The sequence below is a fragment of the Amblyomma americanum genome, chromosome 4, assembly GCF_052857255.1.
Source record: "Amblyomma americanum isolate KBUSLIRL-KWMA chromosome 4, ASM5285725v1, whole genome shotgun sequence".
Classification (NCBI taxonomy): Eukaryota; Metazoa; Arthropoda; class Arachnida; order Ixodida; family Ixodidae; genus Amblyomma; species Amblyomma americanum.
Window position 1 is genome coordinate 56,485,940 of NC_135500.1, and position 17,212 is coordinate 56,503,151.

The 17,212-nt window shown below is 48.3% G+C and overlaps 1 protein-coding gene and 1 pseudogene across 1 annotated transcript in view; both read right to left on the bottom strand.

Moving 5' to 3' along the window:
- The window catches only part of pps (protein partner of snf), a gene marked incomplete in the record, with an annotated part of 147,377 nt that overhangs the window by 47,015 nt on the left and 83,150 nt on the right, over positions 1-17,212 (bottom strand). Inside the window, 2 exon segments of the mRNA XM_077660973.1 lie at positions 2,759-3,035; positions 4,426-4,513. Coding sequence (XP_077517099.1) covers positions 2,759-3,035; positions 4,426-4,513 — 365 coding nt within the window.
- Positions 7,211-8,709, bottom strand: LOC144130124 (uncharacterized; annotated as a pseudogene).

A 17,212-nucleotide genomic window follows, 5' to 3' on the forward strand; every position in this document is an offset into this window, starting at 1 on the left:
GTATCCGGACGTTGAAGACGCCTTGATAAACTGGCTTCAGCATGCAAATGCAGCACAACTGCCTGTGAACGGCACGCTGCTGCGCGAAAAGACCGATGAGCTTGCACTGCGGCTGAACCATGAAGCATTTAAGTGCAGCAATGGCTGGTTGTCCAGATTTAAAGACCGCAATAACCTCAAATTCGTGACAGTGTGCGGCGAAAGCGGGAGCGTCGACCCAAATGTTGTCGAGAATTGGAAAAAGCATACATTGGCTCCGCTGCTTCAGCAGTACGCGGAAGACATGTTTACAACATGGACGAGGCCGCATTGTTTTACAAAATGCTGCCTACGAAGACGTTTGCCCCAAAGGATGCGGTAGTCACGGGAAAAAAACATCCCAAGGACAGAATAACCATTCTGTTTGGTGCGAATATGTCCGGCAGTCACAAACTGCCGCTGCTGATCATCGGAAAAGTGGAGAAGCCTCGGTGCTTCAAGAACGCACGACTTCCTCCTAAAGATGACGTGCTGCACAGAAGCAACAAAAAGGCTTGGATGACGGCAGCGCTGTTCGAAGAGTACGTGAGGCACCTTGACCGTAAGTTTCCTGCCACGGGACGAAAAGTTGTTTTTGTTGTTGACAACTGCCCAGCCCACGCCGACATCCAGAACTTGACAGCAGTTAGGCTTGTCTTCCTGCCACCGAATGTTACAGCTGTGTCGCAGCCTATGGACCAAGGCGTTATTCTGCAAGCGAGGAAGATTTATCGCTGCCATTTGCTTAAAAGGATCTTGTTGTGCTATGACAACGGCAAGCAATATTCCGTGGACCTACTGCGTGCCATTTGCCTAATTGTGTACGCCTGGAAGCAGGTGGAGGGAGATATGATTAGGCGTTGCTTTATGCACGCCGGTTTTTCCAAGCAACAAGATGACAGTCCCAAGGATGCATCTGATGCCATCTGCACACTGGATGATGAAGGAGAGTTATAGTGTGCGCGCATGACCGACTTCGACGAAGAAAATGGCGGCGGGAGCAACGGATTGACCTTTGCGGACTATTTGAACGCCGAACTTGATATCCAAACGTCTTATGCCGACTTGGAAGGAGAAATATGTGACAACGGGCCTTCCAGCGAAGTTGAAGGCGATGTTGAGCCCGCCCGAGCACCAGCTTTAGCTGCAGTCGTCGAGTCGCTGAACGTTGTGCGCAGTTTTGTGGAGTGTAGCGGCGGTAACAGCGAATTGCTGCGCACTGTAAGCAGACTGGAGGACGCAGCCTACGATGCGGCTAACTACCGCGCCAAGCAGTCGCGCATCGATGACTACTTCAAGTGACCGTTTTTCAGGCGAAATAAAGGTGCAGTGTTGATACAGCCACGTTTCGTACGTTTATTTCTCGTTTTTCGTCCATTTTTGATAATTCGAAAACCCGGTTAATTCAATGATTTGTCGCGGTCCGACGGACTTCGAATTAACGAGGTTCCACTGTATCAAGTTAACGTAAAATCTAAACAATAATTCGTTCTCTTTGCCACCACTGAACAAATAACGGCTTAATTGTGAATGCAAAGGTGTTTTTTTTTTTTCAGCACTTTACTCAGAATAGAGAAAAACGGCATTAATAGCAACAATGAAATAATCACGGCGGTGGCAGCCACGTTTGCCATTGCATGTGGTGCAGCACAGCAATGGCACACTGGCCATTTTACTGAGCTGGTGCTGGCCGCACAAAGTTCGTCATGAAAGTTCACTCCATGTAGGTCGGCCTTAACACGTGCAAGAACACCTTGGTAGGGCAGTTCAGACGTCGTGGCCAGGGGTATTTTCCCCTTTCGCGGCTCTGCACTCATTGCAGTTTCACAACACTACGGTGGAAAGCACTGCATCAAAGTGGATCCTGAACCAGCACATTTTTGCACTAGCAGGCTATTTTCATTTGAACTGAATCACTTGGTGTCCTGGCCAGTTTGAATTGCAGGAGTCCTCTCTTATTCAAATGGGTGCGGTTCAGAGAAGACCCAACTGCAAGCTCAAGGCATTCAAATTACAGATGACTGCTGTGTTCAGGAAAAACATTTGAACCCCATTCTCCAGCAAATTACCTTCTTGCAGACTTACACAACCACTGTTCAGTGCACAAACCTTCATGTGTTTTCATTCTGACATTTAACAGGTACCACAGCCAAGATAAGGTACCTGTTTCTTCTATCCTTTCAAATTCTAGCAAGACAACAACACGGTGACAGAAGCACCCTGCTACAGAGAAAGGGGTTCTAAAACTGGATTTTGTGGAACGCTCAGACTCCCTGAAGATCTTAGAAGCCTAAATACATGTACCCCTCAACTCTAACCTTTACTTCAGCCATGGTTTACTATGAGTCCACTCATGTTGTAATTGCTGCTTTACCATGCAGCTATTCATCAATATTTGAATTTGGATATTTCTTGAGGGGCCTTGCATTTCTGTGCTCTTTTCTGCATGCATGTCAGGGACGAGGGACAGATTAAGGGTTTCTCACTGAGCACCTTTTGAGAGACCCTGCAGTTCCCCAAGGGTAAAAAAAAACGGAGAAACGCTGCCACATCACACAGCAAGAAAACAATCAACTTTCTTTTTTTTCATCTCAGCCAAGGAGATCCTGAATGCAATAAAGTGGCAGCAGCTTTGCCGCATTGCTCATTCAAAGTACTGTATGCATGCCAGTAGCCCATTACCATAGCAAAAGTAAAAAATGGAAAAAAGAACAGCTGTAAAAGAAGGGAGCCAACGCACGTGCTTATTCTCCTGCTCGCGCCATCGGGCCAGTTCCTTGGAGGCCAGCTCCTCGGGCGTCATGCGCACGAGCCGGTCAGGCGGGATCTTGCCGCGCAGGATTTTGCGGAAGAGCCCCTGGTTGCGGCTGTCCTTGATGTTGAAGACCAGGCTGCGATACTTGGACTTGTAGCGCGTGCCCGTGTCCCGGAAGAACTTGAACAGCTCCTCCTCGATGCGCACCGCCATGCGGCGCACCTCGTCTGCTGGCAGTGACAAGTCTGTGGCCTCCTTGCACCTGCAGCACAAAATGACACTCTCCCCAGTTAAGACCGGAAATAGCCAGTGACAACGTCAAGCAAGCTGCCTCAAAACTTTGCCGTCTGGTGCATCAGAATGAGACAAAAAGACCTCACTGCTGTGTCCATGTTTATTATTTATTTTTTTTTTCCGTCTGCAGCATCAAGGGTTGTTGCAGATGCACAAGAGTTGTTGCAAGGAATGCAACATTGATAAAGAACTGTGCATTTATGTTGCTACTGTCTCTTATGTTAAAACTCAACAATTTCCAATTTACAATTCTTGAGCCAGACGAACACGTGGCCTCATTTATTAACAAGGTCATTTGACTCACACCTACATGTCACTGAAACAGAAACAATGCGGAAAATTGGCCGAGGTTCAACCTGGCTGAACCTAGTATGTAGACAAGTGAAAGCAAAGCTAGCTATATTTATAGCGAAGGATGTTGTAACATCATCGCTACATCATACAGGGGAGTTTCGCTGCGGCAGTGGTGCAGCCCAGCTCCAGCTGTGACTAGTCATGTAGTGTGACATCACGCATGTGAAGCCTGACTAAGGTTAAATGGCAATGTCCATGACCTTTAATATTGCAGCTCGGGGAGCGGAGCTTCTTCTCCAAAACCGTGTGCTTCTCCAGTGTTCTGCGAGGGCTCCTTTGCCACTAGCACTGCTATTAGCACAATGCCACTAGCACAATACTTGCTCCTGAACATCATGCTCGATACCTTTTCATTTGATGCAGTAACCATCAAACTCTTAATGTCAAGAGCTAAGCTTCTCCTTGCAGTAATGCGGGCAGTCTTACTTTACTGTACGCATTTTGATGTTCAGCTATCAAAACTCCTCGGACTTGGTGCAATTACCAGGAACTGCTTGCAACACAGCACAACCTGCTCATTTAACTTTCACTGAATCTTACCACGGTCTTAAGAATTAAGCACAGTGGTTCTGCACCACAATTTCAGTGAGCAAAGCCCTTGCACGATGCATGACCAGAGTGGTAGTTACAGTGAGTCCCATAAAGAGAAACTCAGTTAAGACTAATTCTAGGATAAAACAAACAATGTGAGACCATTTGGTTGGCTTCCCATAGGATCCAATATAAAAAAAAAAATACACTTCAAAGGAAGTCTACTATATTTACTGCATTTGTCAACTGCCACGCGTTTTTGCGAACCGCGCATGACATGTTTACTATGCGGAAAGTAACAACCCCTGCGCATATCTTGCACTGCTGCAAAAATGCTAAACGGGCAAAAAGGAACAAACGATGGTCTAAAAATATGAACTACATACTCCTTCTATGCAAGTTCCCTGTTGACAATGTCCAGACTGTTTCACGGGTGCCAAGAGACATGAGAAAACACAGCGAACACCACTTGCCTGTTCAACAGTGCATCCCTGAGCACCTTGCGCACATTGAGGCGCACTGGCTCAATGGACGGCTGTGAGACCTCCACTTTCTTCGTCTCTGGACCACATGCAAAGGACAAAACAAACACACAGGTGAACTACACAGCTACAGGTAAACCACAAAGGCAGGGTGTCCCCAAGTCAGTGCCACACCACATAGCCAACTGCCCTTGGCACCAAGCCAAACAGAAATAGCTCAGCTGAGACAATAATTGCTTCATGTATACCACTGCATATAATCCAACTGCAACCTATGAACAGGCAACGTAAAAGTCCCTTCCACTATCAATGTGCACCAGTGTGGACAACCTCACGAGGTTTCGAACTCATAAGGTCGGCCTCAACCTCAAAAAGACCTCAACCTCACGTCATGAGGTGGTTGAGGTGAGGTCAGCGACGGCTTGAAATTTTGTGAGTGAGGTAGCAGTAGCGGTATATCAGGCTTTCCCGGACTCATAAAAATACACTACCATCATCGCCATCATCTCGAGGGTCAACGACATGTGTCGTTGCGTGGTTGTTGCAGCATGTCAGCGCATTTACCTGCTGGACAATCCGAATGTCATGAATATGGCATAGGTTGTGGGCACTCTTTGTAATGCGTCATGCGCGCATGTGTAGGAGTGTGGGATCCATACGGACCTTGAAATGAGACCTGTCACGATGAAAAAGGGTGGAGGGCAGCTATTTTTGCCACTTTACCACAGAATTGGCCAAAAAGTGTGATTATCATCAAATTAGTTGTTAATGTTTTGTAGCAACTACAACCCTCACATCCAAAAGTTTCAAAATAAAAAATACACCCCATTCAGTATTTTACAAACTTTGATGCCATGAAACTGGCTCTGGCTCATGATGGACTATCACTTTTGCGAAAATGTTTCCATGTTTCAAAGCCCCAGATACACATCATTTTACACGCAGCTAATCGATGTAGCAACACTGTGGCAAATAAACTGCCAGGGATGTCGATGTATATTTTTATAGATAATTACACATGAGTTCGCATGCATTTCGTGTAGTTGGAAAGACCATTTGCCAGATGATATCTTGTGTCTAATCGGATAAATAGATTTAGTGGGAACATTTATTACGAAAGCACTACTTCACAAGGTCAAACCGGCTCAGTGGTTTGTGTGACGCCTGACCTTGAGGGTGACCTTGGGCAAACCATAAATAAATGACATAAATATTGCCGCAACCAGGATTCAACTCCCGTGGCGGCACAAACAGATCAGCTTCGCTGGCCACTGCACAAGAGCACTAGGTTATCGCTGCAGCCGATCATTAAACTGCAACACTCTCTCACGCTATGCATTGCACATCACTTTCTTCATAAACTGATACTACTATCAATCTAATATTCACAGTCTGAGCTACATCATCTCTCCCGATTTAGAAGGGAAGACTGCTTCTGGAGAAAAAAATTTTATTTCTCCACCAAACTTGATGAAATTGCATACCCTTCACCAGCTCTTCATGCTGATTTCAAAAATGTGGTTACTTTTTGATAGGTTAATTAGTTCTCAAGATTAATTAATTGGCCCCGCTGTTCACCAGAACAATAGAGAGGAAATTAAAACATAAAAGCTAAAAAATGACACATTGTTAGACTCGAGAAAGAAAATGGAATGCAATGTTGGAGGCAGTTTTTCAATATTACCATCATTAGTGATTTCACAGCACAATGAAATTATGCAACAAACTGCAATAAACGTGGAATTAAAAACTAGATCATTAAAAATATTTCTGAGCCTTAAGGGGGGAGGCTACCCTTGAACACCAACTTATTTGTTTCTGGACATATCTGAATGAAATTTTCAGGGTAGGCTCACAGCATAACCATTTGAAGAACTAATAAGTTTCATGGAGCTGTGGGCACCGCTTCTCAACTTACAGGAGTATATCAATGTGGTTCACATAGGTCGCTTATTCCAGGCCTGGAGAATTTGAAAACAGTGTTGGCACTGTGAAATTCATTGTGGTCATTCCTGGATAGGTGCCCCAGGGCAAGACAGAGCCCTTTTTCTAAATTTCCGTGCTGGAAAAGTTTAGCACAGCACTGAATTTAGTGTTGCCAATTAGACCTTCATTAGGTAAATTTTAATTGCTTATGACAAATTTCAGACACAATAACTTGAAAAAGCGGGCTTGTCTTGCCCTCAAAAATTTATTCAGGTACGGAATAAAAAAAAAAACCACGAAAATCCGATAAGCAGTTCCCGAGCAGCAGCCAGAATGAGCAGCCACGCCAGGCAAAAAATACATTGAGAAAAAAGCCCTCAAAGGTTGCGAGAACACCAGCTTTCTTGTTTCTTGAGATATCTGAATGAAATCTTCAGGGTAGGCTCAAAACACAAACATTTGAAGAAATACCAAGTTTCATGAAGATGTGTACACTGGTTCTAAAGTTACGGGAGTATATCAAAATGGTTCACATAAGTCCCTTATTCCAGGCCTGGAGAATTTGAAAACCGCACAGTCACTGTGAAATTCATTATGGTTATTGCTAGATAGGTACTGCAGGGCAAGAGATGGCCCTTTTGCTGAATTTCCTTGCTGAAAAATTTTAGCACAGCACTGAATTTAGTGTCACTAATTAGACCTTCATTAGGTAAATTTTAATTGCTTATGACAAATTTCAGATACAATAACTTGAAAAAGTGGGCTTGTCTTGCCCTCATAAATTTATTCAGTACAACCCATGGAAATCCGATAAGTGGTTGTTGAAATGCAGTCAGAATGAGCAGCCACACCAGGAAAAAAGTCATTTCTAAACATGGCCCTCGAGAAAGTTTCAAACCTATTCCAGGTCTAAAATGGCCCTGCAGAATAGCTGGTGGTGTCCTTGCGCACTTTTTTCCTTTGCCGCCTCTCATTCTTCACCCGATTCCTTTTCTCGGCCTTGTCCATGCGCAGGGCATCTTTTTCTGCAGCTCGCTGGATGGCTAGGTGGCCAGGTGTGAGCCCCACTGACACAGAGATTTCTTTGGTGGCCCTTTGACAACCAGCATTATATCTCAGCACTGCTTCATGCAGTGCTGTCTGCACAGCAATCAAAGACGCGTGCTGCTCCTTTGGCATCAGGGACCATAAAACAGAGTGGAAACACTCAGACGCATTTTGCGTCTTTGCACCCAGGCAGCATTGCAGAAAAAAAGCCTGAGAGAGGCGCTGGTAAACAGGCAGCATAGCCTCAGCGACGTAGCCTGGAAGGCTGTACTTGTGCTTTGGCTGTGGTGAATCACTTGCCTCGGCAACCTTATGACGGCACCACGAGTTGGCACCCTCTGGGCAGAAGTCATGGCGAGGCTCCTCTTCAGTTGATGTGACATGGTAGTACGATGCCATCACTGCACGCTGCATTGCAGCCACATCGTTGGAGTTGTTTCTCAGGGCCCAGCCATAATAGTCTGTCAGTTCATCAATGAGAGCCTTTGTCAGCCTGCCCTTCCCTCCCAGTGACTTTTCACTTTTTTGCACAAGGTTCCGCAGTGCCGTGCCCATCCTCTTTTGGACGTGGTTGAGGCACTCTTCTTCAACAATGGGGACTAGTCCGTAGACGTTCTCTTCCACAAGGGCTGAGAAGGTGGTGCTGTCTCCATCAGAAACAAGCGTTGTGTAACGAAGGTTGTGCTTTGAGACTGAACGGTTGAAAAGAATCAAAGCTGCTTCTACTTCCATCCTCCCGGATTTAGCATCAGTGTTTTTCTAGAAAACATGACGCTCATGCCAGCTTAAGTAATCTGCATCTCCAGGTTTTGGTCCTACTTGACAACGAAGGCATTGGTTAGACAGAACCATAGCATCCATGATGAGGCCTGTATGGTACTCAATCACCGCCCCAACTCCAATGTGGGATGTGTGGCCACGCTTATGCCAAGTTCCATCATATGCTACAGTGATGTCTCTGCAAAAGCTTGGGTCCATCTCCTTGTAGACCTCCTTCACCGCAGCAGCTGATACGGCGCAGAACTTGTCCATGCACTGGATCTCTCTGTCCCTGAATGTCTTCTTCAGGTGCATCTGGAATGTGCTATGATGAAGCCCTCTGTGAGATACATTCATCGTTGCCCAGAACTCGTTGAGAGCTGTCTGGCCCTTGCCGATCTACCTCATTGCCATAACGGCTCATATGTTCACTTCAAAGGCCATTGCTTCATTCTGGCGTTGGGAGTTCCACGAGCTTGCAACCATCCCACAATGTGGGCACATCAGTTCAAGCTTTGTTGCCAGTCCAAGCTGGGTGCCTTCTTGAACGGTCAACCCGGGCACAAGGCAATGCTTGCACAAGGTGCTAGAGAGCAGGTCGCTTAGTGTATTCACTTGCACAAGGCAAAATTTCACACCTTCACTTGTAGCGGTGGCAGATCTGGGATCGGGCGTCATCGCTTCAAACTTCCGTTGCGTCGCTGGCATGGCGCCAAGTCTTTCTTGAACAACAGCACGTTGTGCATCCGCCGCCTCGATCTCCTGGCGCGTCAGGAAATGCGTTTTCAAGTGAGCGGCGCGCGACGCGTTCTCACGCTTCGGGGTAGATTCCAGACCGGAGCTGGAGGCCGCAATCGCCGAGGCTGAAGAGTTCGGTGCACAAGGTGTGCTCGAAGCAACGCTTTCTTGCACCAAAGAAGCTGCTGGTACGTCGCTGAAAGCGGCGACGCAAACACTGTCTGGTAGCGATGTAGCAGAAGCTACGCGGCTGGAAGCATCGACACAGTGGCTGTTGGTGGCACGCTTCGCTGCACGAACCAACTTCATAGCACGCTTCCGCGCACCGAACGCGTGTAGCGTCTTTCGCTTTGTTGGACGCATCGTGACTGACCGCGCAACAGTCTGCAGAAAACTGTTCGGACGGCACAGCGAGATATCGTAAAGACGGTGACAACAGCGAACACAAACCTGGCGAAACGTGAAGAGAGCACACAAACCACAAAGACCGCCAACAACGAGAAAAGGAAAGAGTCATGGCGGCCAGTGCAGACGATGTGCCGGCCGCCGCAGAATGGCGACCGCCTCGTCAGCGCGTGCAGCAGCCAATCGCGGCCGCGTGATCCCCTGCGTTCTTGAGGAGCACGCCCTTCGCCCAATCGCAGCCTCGCATTTCAAACACGGGAAGCTCGAAAGGCGCTTTGAGGGCTCCAATCACAAGCGAGTCACGCTTCCACCATGCTGCCGCCGCGGCCGTCGGAGGAGGCAAAAAACGAGCAAGAATTCACGAACAAAACAAGACCAAGGTGGCGGCGCTCGGTTTGCTGGCTGAGAAACGGCATGCGCTCGAAGTTGGGGTATTTTCGGTGCTTTCTCGCAGCTCAGCGGCTGCCGCGGCTTGTTCGATATTTAATTTGAAGTACTTTCACGACAAATTAGGCATTGATATTTTCAGAACAGGTAGTTTATGACACAAACTGTCAGAATATTCACTTTTCCAAAAATCGACTTTTTCGCGATTTTTCGGTTTTCAAGGGCCGCGTCCCCCCTTAAGTGGAAAATCTGCTCCCAAAATTGCATGCTCAGATCACCAAGCTGCATCCTAAAAAAAGAATTATAGTTCTCTCAGCTACAGATGCTCAGATATGCCACTTAGAAATTTGCTCAAAGTCCAAAATTTGCATTCCGAGAAAAATGAGAAAAACAAACAGAGTGATGATTATTGAAGTAAAAAATTCAAAGTTATGCATCCAGTGGCCTCGGGAAAGGAAATTGCTAACAGCCTCCTGGAATGTAGAGAGTTTGCTTACTAGCATTGAAATGGCGCCTTCTCAGCATGCGCTGCACATTTTCTGCCGACTTGTGCAGATTTCAAACAAACAATCACAAAGGTCGCATTGTCGAGCGGTTCGGCAGCAGTAGTTGCGGCGTCTTCAGTTCCACCCAAGAAAGCTGCCTTGAGCTCCGTTGCGAGAGTCGATGCCATCTGCTGCAGTTTGCCATGCGTTTTTCTTGTAACTGCTTCGACATCAGAAGTTTGCAGCATCGGGGTGTCTCGCCAAACGCAACCGCTGTCCCAAATTTCCGTGTCCGCGGCCACCATTGCGGTTAGGCCTAACCCGGTCCCTACATCGCAACGCGATTCAGGCAGTGGTATATCCGCGATGCTTGCAGTTTCCACAGAGCTCTTCTTCTTAAAGTTGTCAATAAGTGACTTTTTCCTCTTCTTTCCGAAGGTGCACCAACAACGATACACAGACAAGATGGCTTCCGCTTGCGGCTGGCCACAGAGTCGTCAAGCAGACAACGGGAAGCGTGTCACCCAATTGGCTGACACGTTTCAGTCACGTGCACCTACAAGCGAATAGCAACGCACGTTGCGACTTTTTTTTTTTGCCGCCTTTTTTTTTCTACAACCAATAAGTGTAAAAGCACAGGAATGGTGCGAAATTGAACACGAAAAGCTGCTCCTCCGAATGAGACCAAGATGGCAGCGATCACTGGCGGAGAATGATGGCTGTGTACTGTGGAAAGAGCGTGGTTATCGCGTCAAAATCTGCCCAGAGTGTGCGCAGATCTACGTTTTTTTTTATCGTATTACCCTCGAAATATTGACTCTGGAGTTCTGGAAATTCACAGACTACTAGAAAACCACCTGCAGATTTCAAAAATTCTATTCTTGGAAAATCGATTTTTTTTCGAGATTTTCTCGCCCCCAGAAGCCATCTCCTTGTCTCAAAAAATGAGTGTGAAAAAGTGTTCATTTTCGGTCTACTTTGTAGAGAAGACCCCAAAATTTACTGACGCAAGCCAACGGCCGCATCACGGAGCGCCTTCGTCCCGCTTTTACCAATCTGCGCGGCGCAAAAAAATATAGCCTGTCTGGAGGGGAGCGAGCGCTCTTCGCGAGCGCGCGGCTGTGAAAACGAGATACAGTAGCCGACGGGTAATTCGGACTCCAATATTTCAGACTTCGATGAGGCACCGTCAGTCACCCCATAAAAGCGCAAACATATTCGTGACGGATATTTCGGACTATAAAAATCCAAAAGTTTTGATTTTTCGTACTAATTTCAGTTGCCTGCGGGCCAAAATCGGCCATCTTATCATGTTCTTATTCGCTTTTCGCCAACGCAAGAAGCGCCATCTTGGATTGAGGTGGATTTACTCTGCAGTTGGATTGACTTGACATAATTTTGGTACCTCATTTTTGCCAGTGGAGGTCCCTGCAATCTCTGCCACTTCGAGGTGGCAGTCGGATTGTTATCGCTGTCAACTTGCTTTTGTCGCCAACGTTGTCGCGGGCAGTTATCACTTGTCTCATATGCTGAAAATTGGTAAATTGGTTTCTGGGGAAAGGAAACAGCATAGCATCTGTCTCACATCTCCCTGAACTGGGTACCGTAAGGGAAGAGATAAAGGAGGGAGTGAAAGAAGAAAGGAAGAAAGAGATGCTGTAGTGCTCAGTAATAATTTCGACCACCTGGGGATCTTTAACGTGCACTGACATGCCACACAGCACACAGGAGCCTTTGAGTATCGCCTCCATCGAAACGTTGCCGCCGCGGTCGGGTTCGAACCCGGGTACTCCGAATCAGTAGCCGAGCGCCCTAACCACTAAGCCCTCACGGCGGGTTCGCCATTCGCCGTTTCATCACTTGGATTTCTCCGACCGCATCGACCAAGTAGCACTCCGCCTTCACTAAGTTACATCCGTTCGGCGTTTTGTGATTGCGTCCGGCAGTTTCACTACTTTGAACGAAAAGTGCCTTGTCTTTGTGTGTGTTTGATGAGCGGTGTGGTGCACAGTCAGGTTGTGGACAACATGGGCCTGCCAGTGCCGCCGGGTCCGTCAAAGAAGCATGGGAAGTATTCAGCTAAATGCCACGACCTTGCTGTTGAGAGCGTACAGTGAAAGCACAACTTTGGCACAAATACAGGTGCATATCATCGCCAGCAAGAGCAATTTTCCGCAAGGTAAAATCTGACTTATTTAAGCTGATTTCATCTCAATAAAGTGATTTTTTTGTATATCACGGATTTTTCGGACTGTTCGATTACAGTGCAGTCCACTTATAACGATACCGAGAAAGACGAAAAATATGATCGTTATAACCGATGATCGCTATATCTGGACTGGTTATAAAAAATAAAAATAATAATAAACGCGGAACATACCTTTGCAGCTCCGAACTTGAATTCGCTACTTGCTCTAAAGAATAGATGATGTCGAAAGTAGGCTGTGAAAAACAAACTTTATTTCTAGCGCCAGTAACCGTGTCAAGGGTAAGGCTGTGAAAAACAAACTTTATTTCTCGCGCCAGTGACCGTGTCAAGGGTTAGGCGCGCCGAAATAGTCCGAAATCTGCACTTGCTTTTGCGGCAGCTTCAGCTTCACAACCGCGGTGTGCATGGATTCCAGCTGCTGCGCGAACACTGGCGGCAATCCTTTCGCATGCATAAAATCAATTAAGGAGTCGATCGACGACAGTGCACTTTGCATGGACATCGTGGTCGGGTCAAGGTGCCACTGTCAATCTCGTTGTCACTGTCGCTGCTGCCGTCGCCACCGTCGCACAACTTTGTCTGTCGAGACTGCACATCTTCGGCGATCGCCTCGTCGGTGACCTCATCGCAGAACGAGGCAGCACTGTCTGCAGTAAAAAACTCCTCCATCGACGCACCACCCGTGTCACCAGTAGGAACGAGCTCCCAGAGCTCGGTTTTGTCAGGGGCTTCCACCGTGTTGGTCTCAGTGGGTTGGGGAAGTTCGTCCTGACGCACAAAGCCCACCTTTTTGAAGCAGTTGTAAATGGTTGACTGCTTTACTTCATACCATGCACCGTAAGCGAAGCGCACGGCTTCCAAAAGGCTGATCTTCACGTCAGGGGGCCCGTCTGCATGACCCGACGTTCCAGGAGCTGCGCGGTCAATGGCTAAAATTAGCCACTCCAGCATGCGCCGCCGATACAGGACTTTAAAGTTGGCGATCACGCCGGCGTCCAACGGCTGAAGGCCTGCCGTAGTATTCGAAGGCAGAAACATCAATTCGACAGATGTTAGCTTCGGGTTAACGATGTGTGCGCTACAGTTGTCAAGTAGCAACACTACTTTTCTTCCTTGGCCTTCAATTAAACTGTCGAACTCGAGCAGCCATTCTTCGAACAGGTTGTGGGTCATCCACACCTTCTTGTTGCTGCGATAGCGGACCGGGATGTGCTGATTCGGACCGGGATGTGCTGATTCTTAAAGCACGTTGGCTTCTTTGATCGCCCGATCATGAAAGGCTTGAGACGATGGCTCCCGTCCATGCTAACGCACAGCAACACGGTCACCCTAAGTTTCGAGTGCTTCCCGCCGGGGCATCGATCTCCTTTAAGAGCGCGAGTCTTCGACGGCAACATTTGAAAACACAGAGCAGTTCCGTCGCAGTTATATATGTCCTTCTCCGCGTAGCGCTCCAGCACGCCGGGCAGCTTTGTCTGCAGCCACTGCTGCTTTGCCTCTGTGTCCAAAGACACCGCTTTCCCTACCACGTTTTTGTAAACGATTCCGTGCCGCTCTTTAAAGCGCTGAATCCAGCCTCCCCCAGGCTCAAAATTTGGCCGTCCCAGAAGAAAAGCGAAGTTTTTCACTTTGGTGGTATGTATTGGCCCACTAATAGGCACATTATGCGCGCGGGTTGTGATGAACCACTGGTAAAGCACCTCTTCAACATCGGCGTACAAAAGGTCTCTAACCCTTTTCCGCTGATCGGCATGGCCGCTGATAGCTCCTGCCTTCACAATCGCGGTGCTCCCGGTTTTCAAGATGGTTGATATCGTCGACTGGGCGAGCTCATACTTCTTCACGAGGGCCCTCACCTTGAAGCCGCGTCGAGAGTCCTGCAAAATATCCATCTTCGTGTCAAGCGACACAGCTTTACGCTTTGTCAGCGCCATCTTTGAACTGGGTTGTACCGTTGGTTGCACGCTGCTTCGGTGGCGTCAGCCTGCTATCGCGAGAGAGAGAGAGACTGGGTGCGGCACGGGCGCCACCGCGCCGCTTTGCTTGTCACTTTTTTCTTTCTTTCTCTCTCTTTCGGAGCGACTGTGACCGACGCGCATGAAGCAGCTAGCACCATCCTGTGGCACGCTGCGCCTACTCAAGTACTCTCCGGTGCGCGGGCGGCGCGGGACGCGCAGCGTGGTAATAGCGGCAGATACGAACTTACGGAGGTAAACATCGCCTCGTCTCAACATCGTTCGTTTCAGGGAACTAAGCAACGCAAATGTTACGATTATTTTGCACGGAGAAAGCCATCTGGACGGCAATATTTTGATCGTTATATCCGATATGCGGTGAATAACCTATCGTTATACAGTCGATCCAGGATATATCGAACTCGAAGGGGATCGCGAAATAGTTTGATAAACAGTCGAACCCGGATATATCGAATTCGACGGGGATCGGAAAATAGTTCGATATAGCGAAAATTCGATATACAGATATAGGCCAAAAAAGCACTCGCGATCATAAAAAATTGTGGCTTACCAATTGGAACAGCCGTGAATCACATAGCATGTGCACGCAATATGAAAGCGCTTTATTTCACGGAAAAAAAATCACTAATTTTGGGCTGCTTTTTCCTCTGGGAAATGAAGTTTAAAACACTAGTTTCAATCTTCTCGAGACTGTCTAGGTGCGAGAGCCCAGTGCCTTCTATTTCGCCGCAACAGCGCCGAATCAGGCTGAACGCTGACGCCAGTTCAGTGGCTGTGCACAGACGCGTTTCTTCGAAAACACAGTTGCCCTCGTTGTCGCTGGAATCGCTGTCTTGAACGCCAGCTGTTCCGGCCACAATGTCCTCATCAGCGAGGTCGGCTACCGCTTGAACTTCGCTGTCAGCGTTAATGAAGTCATCAACAGTAACTTCGGGCGGGACGGTGCCGGAAAAATTGGACAAGTCGCGGAACGCGTCCTCCAAGCACTCATCGTCATCTAAAGCTTCCGGACATTCATCTCTGGCCACTTCAAGGCCTGCCTTGCCAAAACAGTTGGCTACTGTGGCCTGCTTCACGTCGCCCCAAGCGCCGGCAATCATCTGGATCGCGCGAAGCAGGTCAATCTTGAGATCGGTTCCCATGCGGAGATTTATGAGGAGCCGTTGAATAAGTCGCTTCCGATAGCCTACCTTGAATGCCTTTATGATACCTTGGTCGAGGGGCTGCAGTCTCACTGTGGTGTTCGGCGGGAGAAACTTCAATTCGATGTGCTGCAGCTTGCAAGTTGTTTGATGGGCCGAACAGTTGTCTACCAGAAGGCAAACTCGGCGGCCCGACTTGCCCAACTCAGCGTCCCAAGCCTGCAGCCATTCAACAAAAAGTTGACGTGTCATCCAGGCCTTCCTATTACAGCCGTAGCGGATGGGAAGCTGTTTACAGTTCTTGAAGCAGCGCGGTGACTTGCTCTTCCCGATCACGAATGGCCGTAGCTTGCACGAGCCGTCCATGTTGGCTGCAAGCAGCATTGACACACGCACTTTGCTCATTTTACTACCGTGGCATGTGGTTCCACGAAGAGCGAGTGTCTTATTCGGCAACATTTGCCAAAAGAGACCAGTTCCGTCTGCATTGAAGATTTCTGCAGGCGAAAACTTCTCAGTGATCTTCGGCCACTCCTCAGAAAGCCACTGCTGCATCTCCTGGCTACTGACAGCCCCACTTTCGCCTGAAATGGCCTTTCCTACAATGCCGTGGCGGTTTTTAAACCGTTGCAGCCATCCAGTGCCACCGCAAAAGTTCTCTTCGCCAAGAGCCGTAGCAAACCATTTGGCCTTTTCGATTAAGGTCGGGCCATCCACGGGAATATTTTTCGCTCGGATTTCAAGAAACCACGTGTAGAGTGCCTTCTCCACTTTGTGAAAAGCAGCAGGGCGCACACGACACGCTCCCGAGCGACTTTCCTCACCTGCTTTAAGCTTGATGTCCTGCTTGTTTTTTAACAACGTACTTAAAGTACTCCGCGGAATGCCGAATGCGTCTGCCACGGAGGACTTCTTTTCTCCATTCTCGACACGCCGGATATCTTCAAGCTTTCTTGCAAAGTCCAGATTCTTCCTCTTTTTTATGTCCGCGGATGCCATAGCTCACCAGATGACTGCAATAACACACGCTACACACGGCACGTTGAAACAGAGGTACGCACAACAACACGCACGATGTGCAGATGGAGCAGTCCGAGCGAAGCCTGTTCGAGCGACAGTCAACGGGGCTGCGAAAGAACGACAAAGGGAAAAGAAAGAAAAGAGCGGGGAAAAAGATTGGCGGAATATGCCGTCGAAGGCGCTATGTTCGTTTTTTGAGCCCTCTCTGGCTCTCTCGTCTCCCCTGGCCCACGAGCGACCGTGCCGACCCTTCACTCTCTCTCTCTCTCCCTTTTCCCAGGAAGCGTGGCTTGGAAACGTCGTCGTGTCTCCATGCCGCGCACTCTCTTCGATGAGCTCCAATGCCCTTGCCCAATGCACACGCCGGCGGTAGAGGAGGAACGATAGAGCTCGCGCCGGTGGGGCGCAAGAACGGGGGAAAGGCTCTGCGTCTCCGTCGCTAGGCGACGGCCGCGCATGCGCAGAGGAGGAGCCTGCTGACTGACTCTGCGGAAAAGTTTACCTCTGAGGACCGGACACAAATGTCTTTGGGAAAAGCGCACCTTCCAGGGGCGCGGCGCAGCGCGCCGTTCGATATATCGAATGTCCAACGAAAATGGAATTCGATATACTACGCAATTGTCCTATACGTTTACATAGTATTTTCAAGGGGGTAATCTGTGTGTTCGATATAGCCAATAATTC